Source organism: Hipposideros armiger, unplaced genomic scaffold, assembly GCF_001890085.2.
Source record: "Hipposideros armiger isolate ML-2016 unplaced genomic scaffold, ASM189008v1 scaffold_18, whole genome shotgun sequence".
NCBI classification, from domain to species: Eukaryota; Metazoa; Chordata; class Mammalia; order Chiroptera; family Hipposideridae; genus Hipposideros; species Hipposideros armiger.
The window spans coordinates 754,924-771,538 of NW_017731368.1; the positions used below are offsets into that span (position 1 = coordinate 754,924).

At 57.7% G+C, this 16,615-nt stretch overlaps 1 protein-coding gene across 9 annotated transcripts; it reads right to left on the reverse strand.

Annotated features, from left to right (window-relative positions):
* Nucleotides 1-2,065: 2,065 nt before the first annotated feature.
* Nucleotides 2,066-16,610, reverse strand: SLC38A3 (solute carrier family 38 member 3). Of its 9 annotated transcripts, XM_019634198.1 has the most exons (17): nt 16,536-16,581; nt 9,153-9,192; nt 8,894-9,042; nt 8,722-8,803; nt 8,443-8,558; nt 7,793-7,866; nt 7,618-7,710; nt 7,434-7,515; nt 6,270-6,352; nt 6,122-6,180; nt 5,687-5,848; nt 5,528-5,607; nt 5,157-5,257; nt 4,798-4,922; nt 4,569-4,713; nt 3,565-3,668; nt 2,066-3,478 (listed from the first exon to the last, which is right to left on the reverse strand). In XM_019634198.1, the coding sequence occupies exons 3-17, from the start codon at nt 8,992-8,994 to the stop codon at nt 3,374-3,376; spliced, it is 1,512 nt and encodes a 503-aa protein (XP_019489743.1). In that variant the 5' UTR covers nt 8,995-9,042; nt 9,153-9,192; nt 16,536-16,581; the 3' UTR covers nt 2,066-3,373. The 9 variants fall into 9 exon arrangements, with proteins under 9 accessions (XP_019489743.1, XP_019489736.1, XP_019489749.1 ...); XM_019634191.1 differs by lacking the exon at nt 9,153-9,192 and having other exon boundaries at nt 16,536-16,610; XM_019634204.1 differs by lacking the exon at nt 9,153-9,192 and having other exon boundaries at nt 16,546-16,609.
* Nucleotides 16,611-16,615: the final 5 nt, after the last annotated feature.

Genomic DNA, 16,615 nt, shown 5'->3' on the forward strand with positions numbered 1-16,615 from the left:
TCACTCCTACCTCCTAACCGGAATGTTCCAAGGCTCAGTCTTGACTGCTGCCCTCCTCTGTCTAAACTCACCTCCCCCATCTCATCCAGGCTCCTGGCTTTAAGTACCATCCACTCGCTCTGCCTCCCAGATCCAAAGCTCTAGTGCTGACTACCGTACTGAACTCAGGTCACACACCCAGAAGTCTACTTGGCATCTCCCCTTTGATGTGCAGTCAGTGTTTTAAACGTTTCATTGGCAAAACTGATTTCCCTCCCAAGCCTGCTCCCTCAGTGCATGCAGTGGCAGCTCGGTCCCTAAACAGGCTTGGTGTCACTCTCAACTTGTCTCTGCCCCTCTCCTCTTACCCAAACCATCAGGACAAGCACCTCTACCTTCAGGACAAGCCCAGCATTTCACCCCAACTATGTCACCACCTAGGCTGAGCCGCTCCACATGTTTGTCTAGAACAACTGCAGTAGCCCTTGTGTGGGTGTCACCCTTGGCTTCCCAACCCCTGTCCAGAGTCTAGTCTCAAAGCAGCAGCCAGAATGATCCATTTAAAAGTTGGAGTTGCTACTGAGTCAGATTTTGCCCCTCCTGTGTTCGGGACCCTGCACTGGCTCTTATCGTTCCCAGAGAAAAATCCAAAGCCCTTAAGGTAGCTGACATCTGCCCCTCTCATTAGCCCCCACCTGCCTCTTCTGTCGTCTCCCACATCACCTAACATCAGCTACGGTGGCTTCCTGGCTGCTCCTCTCACACGCCAGGCACATTCTTCCTCAGGGCTTTGCAGTGGCTGATCCCTCTGGCCGGGACCTGTTTCCTGCAGGTTCCACATGGCTTCCTCCTTCTCCAAATCTCTGATTAAATGTCCTTTTCTCAGTGAGGCCCACACTGACCCACCTTGGGACCCCCTGTCCTCCATCACCCTTACCTTGCCATTTTAATCCTTATAGTACTGAGCCTCTTCTAATAAATGATATAACTTATGGATTATGTTTCATGTTTCTGATTCAAATCCAATCCCCCACCCAGAATGTAAGTCTTCGATTTGGGCACTGCTGTGTGCACAGGTGCTGGCACATAGGGAATCTTAATAAAAACGTGTCGAATGAACTAATGAATACCCTTTCGACTGATCGACAAATGTGTGCCTGTGCACACAGGCGAGCTGGGTGCAGGCAGGGAGACCAAGGCCCAGGCTTTGGTCCCTTTTCCTCGTCTATATTTACTTACTTTTCTGTTACAAGCAGCCATAAGAAAAGCAGTGAAAAGAAATATAGAAGATGTCTATGCTGGACTTTCTGGCTGTTCTATCTTGTCAATATTCCAAGCAGAGCAATTTTTTTTTTCCCAGCACAATTTACTGTCAGCACATCCCCCTGGTCTGAGAGGCCTGAAGCTAGGTCTGGGGTCTTAAGAGACTCCAGGCAGTCCTGCTGCTGCTCTAACCTACAGCTTTCTTTGGGGGGAGGGAGTTTGAGAAAAGACCCCAGGGTCTGTTTGCAGGATGAACCCTACCCTGTATTGCCTCCCTCTCTCCAGGAGCCCAGGGCCCCAGGCAAGGCATCAACCCATCTGATGAGGAAGAAGCCAGAGATCCCAAGAGGGCAGCCCTTCTTGTCAGGGCACTCTGGGCTGCAGCCACCTCTAGGCCAGTGTCCAGCTCTTTTCTGGGGCCATGGGGCTCCTGGGTGAGTCCCCAGGCTGGAGTCAGGCGCCGAGGCTGATGGGAACCAGACGCAGGAAGCTCCCCTCTGACCGGCTGGCACTGCCACGGGCCTAGCAGCCACCAACTTGAGGAAGTTCTTTCTTCAGGGGTTTCCCATGCTGGCAGCCTCCTGGCCAGTTCAAACTGGATTTTTCCTGCTGCCTTTTCCTTGGCGGCCTGGCCAGGCGCAGGGTCTCTCCTAATGAGAATTTGGTGCCAAGGCCTAGGCAGCTCCATCCCGCTGGGTCCCAGCTGGTTCAGGCCTGCCCCAGGCAATCGGCAGCTTCCCAGCCCCACCTAAGTCTGCCCTGTGTCCTTGCAGCTCCTGCCCGGCTGGCTTTGGACTCCCCCACTCAAAACTCAGGCCCCACATACATGGACACACTAACCCACCTTTATTCACAGTGGGTTTTACTATTAATAAAAAGATCAGATTGACAGAGTACAGGGTCCCTGGACTTTTGTTTCCAGACTCAAGGCATTGACAGAGGGTTGACATGGCAGCCAGGGGAGGGCAGGGGGCCCTTCCATAGAGCTTCTGCAGCTGCCCCCAGCTCAGACCCTCTGTAAAGCTGCTGGGGATGCACCTCACGTTGCCTCCTTCCGGAGGCCTCTCTCTGTCCCATTTCCTGGGGCCTCATTAATTCTTCCCCACCTCACCCGTGAGAAAGCAGGTCTGTGCTGAGCCTGGCCCAGGCCCAGAGCGCCTGAGCATGCCACTGGTTGGTTTGGGAGGCAGGGGACTCGCCCTGTCCCCACCCTCATCCCAGGGGAGAAGCAGGAGTGGCCTCCATCACCATCCGTGTCCTGGTTCCCACTCTACTTTTCAGGAATCCAGGGACCATGGGGATTAACAATATAAAACACAGCTGGTCTTATGTATAATATTTATAAAAGGGGGTTTGCCAGCCAGCCTCTCCACCCCTGCCCAAGGCTGGCTCCTGGGGTCTTTGGCTCCCAGGGACAGAGCTGCTTTGGGCCCCGTCTCTCTCTTCTCCCAGCAGTGGAATGTGAGCTATGGCCCAGGCTTGGGGTGGGGGGAGTCCCAGCCTCCCCAGGACTGATGAAGGGGCAGGGCAGGGCAGGGGCCCACTGGGAATACCCACACCAGCTTTGCCCTCAAAAGAGCCCCCTGGCTCCAGGTATAGGGTGGGGATTCTGTTCCTGGTAGAAGGGATGGGAGAAGCGGACAAAAGTATCCAAGGACCTGAGCCCAAGTGCCTGTGAGGGACCTAGGGGATAGAAGGAGGGAAGGCAAGGGGGGCTGAGGGAGATGGGGCCCCAGGATGCAGACTGTGGCCCAGCCTCAAGGTAGGGGGATGGCTGCAGTTCTGGGTTTCAGCTCTATGTGCCCCTACAGGCTGTATGACCTCAGGAGGCAGCTGTCAGGCCTCAGTGTGTGCACCTTGCAAGGAGGATACGGGGCTCGGGTGGGATCTGAGGCAACAAGAGGGGAGCAGGGGCACAGCCCACCCTGCTCCCAGCTCAGGGAGGCCCTGCAGCCTGGAGGCCCAGCAGGGTAGCGGCCCAAGGGCCTTGGTCCTTCCACAGAGAGAACGTGGGGCAGGGCCAAATGCCATGGTGTTAACCACGTCTTTCTCCTCCCCCATGACTGGCCACTGGGTGAAAGAGTGCGGGCAGGGAGACGAGGATGAGCAGACAGAACAAGGTTGGGTTGTCCTAGTGGCTTCCTCCATGCCGACTGGTCCCCGAGACCCAGTCAATGACGATGAAGCTCAAGCTCATGGTCATCAGCAAGAGGCCAAGCACAGCGAAACCAAGGGCCTGTGGAGTCAGAAGTCAGCGTCAGGCCTGAGAGCAGGGCAGCCCCTCAGCCCACACCAGCCCGCTGGCCTCCAGGCCCCTCGCACCAGGATTTTTGGAGTGGACTTTGCAGGTTCCTTGTCAGTGGGCACGATGCGGAAGTAGAAGATAGCAGGGAAAATGAAGATGAGGCACGGGGCGGATGTGGCACCTGTGAAGAACAAGGCATGGCCACCTATTGAGTAAGGTTCGGGGTGGACCATTCAAATGAGATCAAACATTCTTTGTTGGGGTTGGAGTCTCAGCTTAAGACTCCACTTGAAAGCCTCCCAGATTCTGGAAAGCCCACCCGCCCCTCCTCTTTTTTTTTTTTTTTTTGCCCACCAGGGTGGAAGGCTGGTGCTGTTGGTGTCAGAAGAATCTGTCGGTGAATGAAGTCAGCAAAGAGAAAAGGCAGAGACGGAGCCTTGAGGAGTTTGGGCTCCTGGATATAGCTATTCCTGAAGGCTTTTCCACTGTTTGAGCCAGAACATTCTTTTCAGCTTAATTCATTTTGAGTCAGATTTCGGACATATACAACCAAGAATCCTGTCTATGATATGCAGCTCTCAGGTCTGTGTGTCAGCCCCAGCAGAGCTGGGTTAGGCAGTCAGTCTCCTGAGTTGGGCTACCCTAAAGATGTCTCAGAATTGCTGACCTTCCAGTTCAGAGCCCCCACTGGCTTGGGATAGTGGACAGAGCACAAAACCTGTAGTCCCATTATCCTGGGGCTGAATCAAGGCTCCCCACTTATCAGCTCTGTGGCTCTGCTACTCTCTTAATCACCCTGTACTTTAGTTTCCTCATATGTGAAATGAGGACAAGACCCAAGGACAAGACCCTCCTTTGTGGAGGCCCCTGACCCCTGGGCTCCATCCCAGGCCCCAGCAAGGAGAACTGACTAAGTGGGTCTAAGCCCTCAAAAGGGATTAGAATAGCCTTAAGAACCCAATCTCAGATGAGAGGATAAGCCGTGCAGATGGCCCAAAGTCATCACTTAAATATAGGAATCTGCCAGGATTTGCAGGAGGGAAATTCTCTGAGGCAATACCCAGCACGGCCAGACCCTCACCAATGATCCCGAAGATGCCCAGGATATTGGGGGCAAAGATGACCAGCAGGTTGATGCAAATTAGCAGACCAGTGGCAATGAGCGTGTGCCGCAGCCAGCTGAACTCTTGGTTCGGAAATAGCATCTGCTGGATGGCGCGGCGCACCTGGTGGGGGGGTCATCAATCTGTCAGCCCCATCAGTCCCACCCTCATTGGTCCAGCCACCCAGCCACCTGCCCACCGGCTCACCGGAAACAGAACGATTGGCACTGTGAGTGTGACTGCTGTCAGCACGGCCACGCGCACACACAGGATCAGCACATCAAATGGGTCCACCTTGCTGTAGGTGTGCAGCAGCTCTGACTCCACCCCGTCTGTGGCAGGCAGGGAGGGTGGTCAGCAGGCAGCCCAGGCAGGGGGTTGGGCTCTGAGCCTGGGTGGACCCTGACATTGTGGGGAGTGGCAACAGACTCACCTCCACAGCTGCAGGGCACAATTAGGCATCACACGCCTAATGAGCGCCTATAGTATTCAGGGTGCCATGGCCACTGGCCAGCCCCTTGCCCCCCAGCCTGGCCTCTGCCTCTGCCCCCACAGTGCAGCCATACCGTAGAAGGTGAGGTAGCCGAAGAGGGCGGCCATGAAGTACATGACATACATGACGGCGATAGACAGGTTGGAGATGTGCTGCATCTTCCTCTTGGAGGGACTACGAGGGGCAGAGGAGGGGATTGGTGCCAAGCAGGGCCACACCAGGAGACCCCCCCACATGGCCTGAGATCTCTCTGGCACCACACCCTCACCATCTGGCAGTGAGCAAGCCTCCTTCTTGTCCCCAATCACCACCCGCAGCAGCCAAGGAGATCTTTAATAAAATGACTTGGCCCCTGTCACTCCCTTCCCCCCTTTCAGGACCACGTCCATTTCCTGCAAACCAGCTCAAGGCAGCCCCACTCCCTCTCCCAGCCATGGAACATACTCCTTGAGCTCTGTATAGATGGGTAGCACCTCGGGGTGGCAGACAAAGGCGAAGGCCATGATTGGGATGGTGTATGCCGTCTGGGGGAACATGGGGACTGGGTCAGGGCAGTCCCCACACTCTCACCGGCCCCCTGCCCTGACCCCGGCCTGTCAGAACCTGTATGTTGAGCGTGAAGTAGCCGGGGGTGCAGAAGTCTGCAGTGTCAGTCTCCCACTGCAGCTGTGTCTTCTTGGTGACTTCCATGAGGCTGATGTTGCCTGTGATGTTGGCAAAGTTGAGAGGCAGTGGGCAGGGCACTTGGAACTTTTTGTAGATGACCTGGTGGGAGGGTGAGAATGAAGGTACCAGGGCCAGGCTAGGCTGCCTGGGAAGTCACTCTGAAGCCCCATCTAGATCAGGACCGAAGGAGCTGCCTTCTGACCCAGGCTTTCCAGACAGACCTGCCCCCTCCCTCTGACAGAGGACTCCCCTAAGAGACCTGCCCCCTCCCTCTGACAGAGGACTCCCCTAAGAGACCTGCCCCCTCCCTCTGACAGAGGACTCCCCTAAGACACCTGCCCCCTCCCTCCACCAGCACAGAGGGTGACTCACTGCAATTAAGAAGAACACCATGCAACTGAGAGAGAAGCCACTGGAATAACCCAGGTAGCCTGCAAAGTGGGAGTGCTGTGAGATTGGGGTCCCCTCTGGTACATCCTTCCAACACCTCGCTCCAAGGCCCTGGCCGCGTCACACTCACCAAGCTGCCGCATCAGTGCCAGGGGCAGAATGATGGTGGCGGAGACCAGAATGACCAGGTAGTTCCCGTTCATGTACCAGTCCCTGAAGAATGGGAGTGGAAAGCCCAGATTAGAGCACACACAGCCTCGGGCAGGCTGACCTGCCCCCACCTCCAGTCAGAGTCACCAGTGGTGCCACTGAGTGACCGCCAAAGAATACTGGTCTACAGCGCTGAGTCTTCCTGTCTCCGTCTGCAAAATGGGCATACTCTCAGCACTCTCCTTCTGAGTGAGGAAGACTAAGGCACTCGGCTCCTGCTGGGTAACCTTCAAGATCAGAGTCATTACTATTGTCTTTCTCGGGACACAGCTCTGGGTCCAGCCTCCGCAAAGAGCGGCCCCAAGGGGCCCAGGGAGGTGGGTGGAATGAAAGAACCTGACTCTGGGAGGTGGGGCATTTCCCATAGGGGTCTCAGGAACTTGCCAACAACCTGTGCCCCGTCCCTCCTGCATCCTGCATCCTCCTGCCCCACCCTCCCACAGGAGAGGGGGTGCAGGGAACTAAAGGGGTAAAGAATGGGACCATCCTTCAAGAGCAAGCCCAAAGGCCAACTCCTTGGGAAAGGCACCCAGAGAGGGGGGTTCTGGCTGTTTTCCTCTTGCTCCCAGCCTTACAGACCCTCTGCTTGCCTGGACCATGTTGCCAAGGGCAGGACCTGCTGTCTTCTCTGCCTCCACTCACAAAATGTGGTTGATGCCATCAATGCTGGCTAAACATGATGGGCAACTGGGACACTGTGGGCTTAATTTCTTGGTGAGGAGTCGGGGGAAGGGGGGACCTAACACCCAAGCCACAGTCAGAAATAGCAGGCGCTTAGAGCTAAGCCTGAGGCTCTCAGGTCCTCCCGTGCTCACAGGCTGGGCCCAGGGCCAGACAGGGCCCAGCTCCCTCAGCCTTGTCCCGGCCCCACATGGCCTTCCTGGGAGTCCCTCAAGTGTCCCCCTAGGTGCTTCATAAACAGAGGTGGACTGAATGTTAACTCTTTGCCCCTCCACCAGCCTCTTGTAGGCTCTGTCTCCCCTCTCCCACTAGCCCAGTCTGGGCTCCCAGGGTCAGGGGTGGACATGGAGGGTAGACTAGGGCCTCCCACCCTAACCCAGCCCTACCCCACCCTGGGGCTCACGAAGTTTGCTCCTCCAGGTTCAGGAAGGTCTGTATGACGAGGGGTAGCTCAGACTTGATGATGTACAGATAGCTGGACATGGCTGGGGGGAGAGGGGTGGGCGGGTGCTGGGGTCAGTCGAACCAGCCAGCCTTCAGACTGTCCACCCGCCCACTGTCTGCTTGTGTCTGCCCGCAGGCCGCACCTCCAATGTTCTGCAGTGTGATGGCCAGGGCCGCCGCCAGCTTTCCCGGGGTCCCAAAGGCACGGTAGCCCAGCTGCTCGTAGGCACGGATGCCTGTGGGCACAGGGAGTCAGGAGAATCAAGAATGCCCCTCCCAGTCTGCTCCTCCCCTGTTACAGGCTGGTTTGAGGCTCACCCACGATCCCTGAGGACTTGAGGAGCAGGTGGATGGAGTAGCTGGAGAGCAGGGCAACGGCTGTCAACAGGAACCTGGGGAAGAGGGATGTAAAAAGGCCACTGCGGCTCCCCTGGCTAGCAGGGGGCGATGAAGTCCGGGAGGCCTGGGTGTGTGAGGTCAGTGGCCAAGGTGTCTGGACTCCCAACATGTGTGGTTGCAAGCGCAGCAGGTCCCAGGGGTAGTGAACACCACCCAGTTTGACCCAGGATGGACCACGGCCCAGAAGAGGCCCTCCAGGTACTACCTCCCCTTGAGTTCTTGGAACAAACATATTTTCCATTTGGCTGCAGGGCAGAGCTCCCAGGTAAGGACACGTGTGCCCACACAAGCCTGGCCATGGGGGTTTGTCCATCACGTGTAAATGTGGTAGAAGGACAGACTCAGGCCTGTTAGGCTGGCCCTATGTCGTAATCTCAGTGGATTTATTGGGAAGTGAGGTGTATTTGTCTGGCCATGGCTGTTTTTTTTTAACCATGGCTTGGGTTGAGTGTAAGTGTCCACCCACTGCAATCTGGGCTTTGGGACAGGAAACTGGTAGGTCTCGGGAGGCCACGGTTGGTGGCTTACGTAGGGCTCCTGTCATTAGAAGGTTTGTTGACAGTACTCACAGGAAAAGGACAATGCCCGTGTTGGCCATGGCGTAGGCGAGCCCCAGGATGCCACTGCCCATGATGGCATTGCTGAGGTTGAACACTGACATCCCGAACGATGTCTTCCCCTCGAACTGCAGCCAGCAGGGTGAGATGGGGAGGGGTGGGGGGAGTCAGCAGCTGCGGCGGGCGTCTCAGCGTTCCCCTCACTGTCCCTCAGCCACCCATCGCTGCACCTCATTACTGCACCCAAGCTCCCAACAGTGTCCCCAAGCCCCCTCCGCTGCCCCGGCTCACGTCGGTGAAGTGTGGCTCCTTGCTGGGGCTTTTCCGTAGGAAGCCCTCACCCTCAACACAGCTCCGTCGGGGGCCCTCGACCCTGCAGGCACAGGCCAGGGCAGGCAGTTCACCTCCAGCCCCTCGCTCTGCACCCTGCCCCAAACCACAGCGGGGTCCCTCCTCTGCTCACCTCTGGTTGCCTGGTGTGGGGGTAGTGGCTGGATGGAGCCCTTCCGAGTGTTTGCCGTTGGGCACCAGCTCCACCATCTCCGTCTGCAGAGGTGCCTCCATGGCTCAGGGACCACCACCAGGAGTGCTCACACACCAACACTCAGAAGTCTGCAGAGTGGACGGTCCCTCTGACTACCACCGCCCTTGGGCCCACGGCCCAGCCTCCCACAGGAAGTCTCAGCTGTAGAACACCTCCCAGAGGGTCATTCAGGACATACATGCACGTGTCACTCTGCCTGCTGCCTTCCGAGGACCTGCCTGGGGGGTAGAGTTCAGATACCTGAGTTCTCCAGCACATTCTAAGGGGACACCTTAGCCAGTACCTAGCACTCCCCCCTGAAACACACACACGCGCGCGCGCGCACACACACACACACACACACACACACACATGCCTAGGCAAGCCCTTGAGGCCTCAGTTTCCCCACCTGTAAAGTGAAGTTCAGCTGGGTGACCTGAGTTCAGAGCCCAGTGGCACCAGGACCCTCGTATGCTGAGCCCCAGGCTTCCAGGCCCCACTCTGGGGGTGGGAACTGAACTGACTATCCCTTCCTGACGTTAATACTGGAAGACGGTTTCCTGTGCTGGCCCTGTGTATCAGGGGCCTCCTAGCCAACCTAGAATGGCATGGCCCGACGGCTGGAGGCCTCGGGAGAGGGTGAGGGCTGTGGGCCCTGTTCCCAGCCGCCCGGCGGGCACTGCTGGCAGCCAGAACAAAGGGCCCTCTGTGGGCTGAGAGCTGGCGATGGGAACGGCAGGCGCAGAGGCTACCGGACCCCCCTTCCCACCCCCCAGAGCCAGGAGGCCTGAGGCAGTGCTGGGTGGCTGGACACCTGGGCCCTGCCCGCCTGGCTGCAAAGGGCCCTCAGGGGGCCTTCCAGGAAATGGGTGCCCCAGAGCCCAGTTCTCTAGGCCACACAGGCCTGACTCTCTACACAGCCCTGGCCTGAAGGCCATGTTCTCCTTCAAGCCTCTCCTCCCCTGCGAGGGAACTCCCCAACCTTAGGCGCCCCAGGCCAGGAGCTCAAGGCCTTGGTCAGCTGTAGAGGGGCCTGGACCACTGGATCAGTCCCCTTTTACTGCTCTCAGGGCATAGCTCTGCCGGGTGTCAAAGGAACCAGCTCCCTCCTTTCCATCCCTCAGCCCTGCCCACTGCCCAGACAACTCATTGGCCCCTCTCCTGTCGCTGGGGCTGGGAGCCATCCACCCTTGGCTCAGAAGGTACCTGGGCATAGTGCCCCCAGGATCTATAAGGACATTCTGAAGGCCAGATGAGCCAGCAAGGGAGCTGAGGCCAGTGTGGTGACCAGGAATGGGGCAATACGATCGGGCAGGCCAGCCAGAGCCTCGTCTTGACGCCATAGCACCCTGTCTGCTTGGGAACCCTGAATTCCCCGTCCCCGCTCCAGATCCTGACGGTCTCAGGTCTGATCTTGAACTTGGAGCACCAGTGGTCTCAAAGTTAGCACTCGGGGCTGTGGGTGGGTAGGGGAAGCTACGCTCAGGTCTTGGGCCTCCGGTCCCAGTGTTCCAGAGGCAGCAGCGACACAGAACGGGCCAGAAGATCACCCTTCCTTCGCTTCACATAGCCTCAGGCCAGAGCTCAGGCCCCAGGCATGTCGGTCCTGGGGCCACACCTCTGGCACCCTTGGGTGTCCTCATTTGGCCTCGTTTCCCTCTGATGCTGGTGTCTGAACACTTCTCCCCTAGCCCTGCCCACTCAGGACCATGACATGTGAACGTCTCTTCTCATGCCCTCTTCCCCTGGACCAGGGTCCCAGAGGCCAGCCTGTCTTCATGCCCCTGCCCAGAGCCTCACCATCAGTGTCCCTCCAAGGATCCCAGCTGGGTGTGAAGTGCCAGCGCCTGGTTGCAAGTCACTCCGGAGTGCTCCCAGCTCTCAGCTGGGGTGCCTTTGCCGGGCCTCCTGCCCTGGGCAGGCTGGGACAGGCCCTCCGAGTGTGCTGAGTCGGCAGCCTAGACAAAGCACCCTTCTCTGCCTTAATATCCTTCCCTAGCAGCCAGGCACTGCCTCCAGGGAGACCACAGCCCATGGCATGGTCATGGCCAAGGTGCCTGAGGTTCTGGCTCCAGGTTACCCATCCCCCCAGCAGGACCTGGGCTTAGACCTTTAGGTTCTGTTTACTACTGCTGGGTCTCAGGTTAGCCTGAGATCTCAGAGAAGACATGGAATACCTTTCCTCAAGTGGCTTTCAGTCTGGAAGGGACAAAACCCCCAAATACATCCCCCACACTATAGCTCCTGCTACAAGTGAGTGTGAGCCACATGGTGCTGTGACTCAAAAAGGGGGAGAGTGAGGCATCAATGAAGGCTTCCTGGAGGAGGAGGTGATGGAGCCAGCTCTGAAATTCCAGTGAGAGTCCCCAAGGTATGAAAATAGGAAAAGAGTGACTCAAGCAGAGGGCACAGCATGGGCAGAGACCCTGAGGTATGGTATAAGGCAGTCTATGAGGGCAGAATGAAGGTTTTGTGGCTATAGACAAGCCTGACAAAGCCTTGAAGGCTAGGTCAAGGAGTTTGCACTTCATTCTAGTGTGGAGCTAAAGGCTTGGAAGGCTAGGGTGGAGATTAGCACTGGCCTGGCACATGGACCCTTAGCCCTTCCCTGAGGCTGGCAGCCCGTTTTTTTTTTTGTTTGTTTGTTTGTTTGTTTGTTTAAAAGCTGAGCCATCCTGCTACCTGTTGGTAGCTCAGTGGCTGCTCAGCTCAGGCCAGGACTCGAACCGCTATTGCTCAGAGCTCAAACTCTTGAGCGAGCTCTTAACCAGCTGAGCCACTCGGCCGGTTCTGGCAGCCCATTTTTGACAGTTTGCATTCCTCAGCCCTGCCACATCCCAGGCTCTTTTCTATCAGGGATTCAGGGTGGACTCAGGGGATCGCCCCTGCCTAAGGAAAGCTGCCAGCAGACTCTGACCCACTGTGGAGAAATCTCAGAGTGGACACTCTGAGTCTGAGGCTGGCCTAGCCCTGCCTCTCTGTGTGACCATGGGCAGAGTATACCTCACTCAGGACCTCAGTGTCCTCCTGTCCTCCAGGGGTTCCATGAGGTTTGGCCAAAGCTGGGGACAGAGTGAGGAGCTTCCTTGACGCCTTTGCCCCCAGAGTGGGCCATGGGCTTCCAGAGACAGGCTCTGGGGTGGGGAGATCACTGTGACCTTGGGCGGATTGTCAGAATGGCGTCTGTCATGGGTGCAGCATGGGCTTGGGCAGTAAATCGATGGCTCAGGCCACTGCCCTGGGGCCTGTTTGCTCTGCTGGGAGATAAGGCCCAGAAGGGAACAGGAGCCACAGGGTTAGTGCAGCAGGTAACACCCGCCCACGCAGGCATCACAGGGTGAGATGAGAATTCGTCAGGCACACTTTGGCAGGTGTTGAGTTGGCTAATTAAAGACTTCAAGGCCCAGGAATCCAGGCCACCGCAGGGCCACCACTGTGTCAGCTGCTATGGGAAGCACACCTCTCTGCTTTCCTTCCCAATGCTCAGGGGTGGAAGTGGGTCTGCAGTAGCGGGCCAGCTGCAGGGAGGCATCCACACTGCCCTTCCCCGAGTCCTACGGCCACATGCGTTGGTGGAGGCACAGACCCCACAGAGCTTGCTGCCGTGGCCTCCGTTCTTGTTGTACCTGGGCAGCCCTAACCTCAACCCAGATCTCAAAGACGAGGCAGCCGGCCTGGCTTGAGGGTCCATCATGGTTATGCCTGGGGGCTCAGGGATGAGGGCTGCCCCCAGTTCCAGCTCACCCATCATTGCCACTCCCTTCCTCGACTGAGACAAGGTGCCCCTTCCAACCTGATACCTTTCTGCCCACCTGCTTCTGTAGGCTTCAGAGGGAAATGGCCCTCCTAGGACGAGCTATCAGTCAACAGGGAAACAGGATTTGGTGGACAGGTCTGCACTGGCACAGTCACAGGGATTGGTGGGAGCTGATTGCTAAGGTCAGAGGTCTAGTAACAGGGTGTGTGGGAGGGTGTTCAGAACAAGGGAAGGTACTAAAACACACCCCTTGCCCCTCCTCCAGATTTTGACCCCAGTAGACTCAGCTCTTTATCTACTACTTCTTCATTGTCAACAACACTGTGTAAATGGCTAGTGTGTGGCTAACACCTGGCTGGTACTGAGGGGTTGGCATGCAGGAGGGGCACATCCAGGGAAAGGCAGATGGCCCAGAACATTGTTGTATTGGCCACACTAATCCCTCACACCCTAGCTCCCTAGCCCTGGTGTCTGGGGTCTGTGCTTCTGTGTTCTGGGAGTCCGGAAGTGTCTAAGAGGATCTGAGGGGCCCAGCTGGAGCCGGAAGGTAGATTTTCCTGTGACAGAGTACATTTTCTAGACACCCAACAGATGCTTAGAGCTGGGCCTAGCCCGAGACACCTAGGCCTCCCCCCCATCCAGCCGTGGACCCTCCTTGCTCAGGCCGCCCCCAGGGGGTGCTGCAGCTGGAACCTCTTGGTTCCAGACTGAACCAGAGCCAGCAGCAGCCCCGCTCCCCCCATTGCCAGCCTGCTGAGAGGGACGTGCAGCCTGAGGTCCAGCTGAGGCAAAGGACAGGACATCACGTGCCTATGGCCCCCCACGAGCAGGGGAGACCCCGAGCCAGCCAGCCCATCCTCCTCCCTGCTGACCCGGAATCCCCTGGAGGCGGCCAAATATTTGGACAGCCGGACTTCTGGCCCCAAAGAAAGCTGGAGCAGGGGCCTGGGGCAGCTCAGGACTCATTGGAGACTCCGATGGGGGGGCTAAAGGCAAGGTCAGCCTGGAGGAAAGGCTCCATCCAACGTCAGAGAGAAGCAGAGAGAGACAGAGGGAGAGAAGAGAGAGACAGGGAAAGAAAACACACACACACACACACACACACACACGATACATGCGTCCATGAATACTGATTCAGACAGAGAGGCACAGGGAGACAGGAATAATGATGGATGTAGAGCGGGACACAAACAGAGAAAACTACAGAGAGAGAGAGGTGGATAGACATTCAGATGGGGAGAGAGAGAGAGACAGACAACCAGAGATGACCAGCCAGTCAGAGATAGCCAGATGGAGAAAGAGACAGAGACAATGAGACAGCAAGAGATGACAACAGATAGCCAGTGAAACCGAGAGAGCCCCGGAAGAAGCAGGAAGTGGGGAGGGAGCCAGAGACACAGGTGACGGGGGTGCACCCAGTGGGCACTGCAGGGATGACCAGGCAGAACCCTGGAGGACCCCACAAGAAGGCTGCCAGAGCATTTCCAAGTTCCCACAAGGGCAGGTTATGCCCCCACTAGCCAGGTGCAGGGACAACCAGAGGGTAGAACTGGGCCCACTAGAGCCACAAGGTCAGGCCCAGTTGGAAAGAGCCCCCTAGTCCAGCACCCATGGTTTGTCTACCGACACAAGGAAAAAGATATGTGGAGACAATGATCAGTCGGAGTGACCCTATCCTCAACAGCCACGCACGTGTGCAGACGTGCCAGCTGAGAGGCTGTGTACAGGACGTGGCCCGCAGAGCGGAAATTCAAAACCAAGCCACCGCAGGCCGCTGGCCGGAAAGCCCCTCCTGCCCCAGCAGCTGGTCCTTCCCTTTGGCCCCCAGAAGCCCTGCCTGATTCTTTGGAGCACCCCACCCACCCCGCATTGATCCAGAGTCAAAGGCCAGTCCTCCACCCACCAGACTGAATATGCACAGGGCACACAGTAGGTACTCAGTAAATGTTAAAGGCATGGAATGGGTTCAAGGTCCTTAGCAAGCCCCCAGCCCAGCTCATCTGCTCTAAGTGGCGCCTGATCTCCGCCATGTCTGCACTGAAACATCTTCCTTCAGGGCCCCTATCCTGTCACAGCATAGGCTGCATACACACCCCAGCTTTCTGTGTACATAGATGCCAACCTTTCCAAAATCCTGCTTTCCCCTCTAACTGAGCGCCCAGCCCAGATTTTCAGGGCGCACTCAATTTAGTTCAAAAACCTTCCCTGACCCCACCCAGAAATCATGAACCACCCAGCCTGTTCTGTTGTGCCTCAGTTTCTCCATTTGCTTGGGGCTCCAAGGCTACTGGCTAGGGCAGCAGACACCAGAAACAAACTCTCATGGTCTGGCCACCTGGAGCCCTGAACTGGGGAGGGATGTGTGTGTGTGTGTGTGTGTGTGTGTGTGTGTACGCGCATGTGCGCACGAGTAAGTGATGTGGGCCAAAAGAACCAGTACTGAAGAAAGGGGGGGGGGGCTTGAGAAGCCAGTGAGGACATGGGCTCTACAGGCCCAGGCAGAATACAGTTCTGAGACATATACCCCTACCTCCTCCAGAGACACAGTCCCCTGCCCCCAACGCCAAGGAGTCAGAGATTCATTCCTGCTTCCAGTCATTCCAGCCCTCTTGGAGATGTGCCAGGCCTGGCCTCATCCACTCCCAATTCCTCCCACCTTTGGTGCTTCCTGCAGGAAGACTTTCTTGGTTGTGCAGAATCGCCCCTCCCCAAACGAAACTGTCCTCAGATCGCTGCAGCTTTCTATGCTCCAGACTGAGAACCTCTGAGGGATTTGCTTCCTTTCCTGAAAGGACTGAGCCCCCATACCAGACTGTAGTACTGAAGAGGAAGGAGTGGGAGGTCCAAGGCCCTCTTCCAGGGACAGCACAGTGGCCCCAGGCAGTTATGGAAGGAAGGACTGGCAGGCTGAAGGGAGGATGAGCCTGGGTCGAGGTGTCCCCCACGGTGCAAAAACCTTTGACTTACTTCCTCTCAGACTTGTCCTGGAGCCTATATACCTAGGCTCAAGGTTCAGGTCACTGTGGGGGAGAGGGCGGATCCCCCTAGGCCCCGCCCCTGGCCCCCCCTTCTCCGGGTGTAAACAAACGCATGCATTCTCTGTGGCCAATCGCAGGGGCCAATAGGGAGGGGCGGGCTCCTGCAAACCGAGTTCAGATCCTTTCCCTCTGCTGGTGCGCGGTGCCATCTCTCACACCCGGTTTCGCGCCGGGCGGAGAGGAGCGCACATCGAGCCCCGCCCTCAGGCCTGAAAGCCACATGTGCCTGGTGCCCGACGTGCCCGCTGGCCCCGCTGCAAATGGCACGGGCTCTGGGACCAACATGTGTTCCATGGCCCCTCAGGCAGCCTGGCCCGATCTGTCCTCAAGCCCCTACTTAACGAAGCTGGGATAAATATACCCGGAGTCCCCGCGTGCCAGCCAGCCGATTTGCCTGTCAGGTGCCCGTCGGGGCAGCGCTACCGGGCCTGCTCCCGGTCCCTCTTAGGCCCCGCTCTGGGGCCCTTTCCAGCCGGTCCCCTTGGGCCGCGCCTCAGAAAGCCCATCGGGTGCTGCCGACCTCCGGTTGTCCCACCCGGCCCTGCCAAGAGGCTCCGAGGCGACAGAGTGCCTCTTCTGGGACACCTGCTCAAGCTCGGAGCTGAGTCCTGACTGGCGGGTCCCCAGACTTGCGAACCGGTGCTCTGGCTCGCGGGAGGCTGGGGTGCCTGCCCGCGGCGGGGCGGGTGAGGGGAGCTGCCCAGAGCCAGGCCACTGACGGGAAGGTGGGCAGTAGGGCTTGGCCTGCCCGGTACCCCTGGACTAAGGTCGGCGCCCCCAGCGGTACCTGGTCTCACCGGTGGGGGACGCGCGGTGCTCCTCTCTGGCCGGCGCTGTCCTCTCTGCTGCTGGCTGAGTGCTGCGGCG

Excerpts from the sequence above, each read along its gene's own strand:
- SLC38A3 (XM_019634191.1), bottom strand. The coding sequence starts at position 8,994 with ATGGAGGCACCTCTGCAGACGGAGATGGTGGAGCTGGTGCCCAACGGC. Across the intron at positions 7,711-7,792 it reads CAAGTCCTCAGGGATCGTGG|GCATCCGTGCCTACGAGCAG; the intron begins GTGAGCCTCAAA and ends CTGTGCCCACAG. Across the intron at positions 5,849-6,121 it reads TGGTGTTCTTCTTAATTGCA|GTCATCTACAAAAAGTTCCA; the intron begins GTGAGTCACCCT and ends CCCTCCCACCAG.